Source organism: Sinocyclocheilus anshuiensis, unplaced genomic scaffold (genome assembly GCF_001515605.1).
Source record: "Sinocyclocheilus anshuiensis isolate Anshui unplaced genomic scaffold, SAMN03320099.WGS_v1.1 scaffold4003, whole genome shotgun sequence".
NCBI lineage: Eukaryota > Metazoa > Chordata > Actinopteri > Cypriniformes > Cyprinidae > Sinocyclocheilus > Sinocyclocheilus anshuiensis.
This window is the reverse complement of record NW_015556045.1, coordinates 1-1,220: the sequence shown is the minus strand read 5'-3', so window position 1 is coordinate 1,220 and position 1,220 is coordinate 1. Positions and strand designations below refer to the sequence as shown.

Sequence of the window (1,220 nt, the reverse complement as noted above, 5' to 3'; positions counted from 1 at the left end):
CCCCGCCCACCGCTCAGTGTTTGAAAATCAGCCCACGTTTCCTTTGTTTCAATTCCCGCTCTTTTTTTTGTTATTTTCTGTTCAAGAAAATAAATGCGTCTCAAATATCACACAGGATCAATATCAAACGTGTAATTTATTAAATATCACACAGGATCAATATCAAAAGTGTAATTTATAAAAAAAAACACCATAAACCCACTGATAACATTTGGAGAAAGGAGAGCAGTACCGATTAGATTATTTTTGTTCTCTGTTGTTCTGCTAATTTCACTTCTGCTCAAACTTAAAAACCATCGCTTTCTGATTATCTCTATTTTATAAATCACTTTAATTCAAAGGAAGGCTAAACAAGTAAATGAAAGCGTAAGAGAAAGATAGATGCTCTCATTGTGCGCCTCTGACAGCAATATATAATATACAACATACAAGCTCCACTTTTGAGAATCAGAACACAAATCTGAAGGAGAGTTTTATTGTCAGGCATGTTTACACACGAGAACTTTGTTTTAATGATAGAAACTGCCACAGCAGAGAATGAAAACACAAAACATAATATAAATAAAATTTGATAAAAAAGTTTTGGGCTGAGAGACCTGAACATACTTATACTTTCGGTGAAACATACACCAGCATTACACTTGATTTGTTCAAACGGGGTTTGTTCTCAACGTCCTTTTCACAAGACAAAACGGAGAAACAAACTGAATAATCATTGTTCGGCTCAACAAGAACATACTTTATTTTCGGTGCAACACACCAGCATTTAACTAGCTTCACTTTTAAAAGTGGATTCATTCACAAACGTTTTTGTAGTTTATATGAGACATAAATCACCAACAAAACTTCAAGATGGATTCTTTATGTGACAGTGTGGGTGGCTCTTAAAAGAGCCGTTGGGTTTGTGGTTTAAAGGCTTTTAACCTCCGAAGCCGTACAAGGTGCGTCCCTGTCGCTTCAGCGCGTACACCACGTCCATGGCGGTGACGGTCTTTCTCTTGGCGTGCTCGGTGTAAGTCACGGCGTCGCGGATCACGTTCTCCAGGAACACCTTCAGCACCCCGCGGGTCTCCTCGTAGATCAGACCGGAGATGCGCTTGACGCCGCCGCGGCGCGCCAGACGACGAATAGCGGGTTTGGTGATTCCCTGGATGTTATCCCGCAACACTTTACAATGCCGCTTAGCGCCTCCTTTCCCGAGTCCTTTACCGCCTTTGCCT

At 40.9% G+C, this 1,220-nt stretch overlaps 1 protein-coding gene across 1 annotated transcript; it reads right to left on the bottom strand.

The window, feature by feature from the left end:
- Positions 1-698: 698 nt before the first annotated feature.
- On the bottom strand, positions 699-1,216 carry LOC107676167 (histone H4-like; the record flags this gene model as incomplete). The annotated part of the gene is made up of 1 exon (XM_016470690.1): positions 699-1,216. A coding segment is annotated over one exon (297 nt), but the record flags the coding sequence as incomplete, so codon positions are not given.
- Between the last annotated feature and the right edge of the window lie 4 nt (positions 1,217-1,220).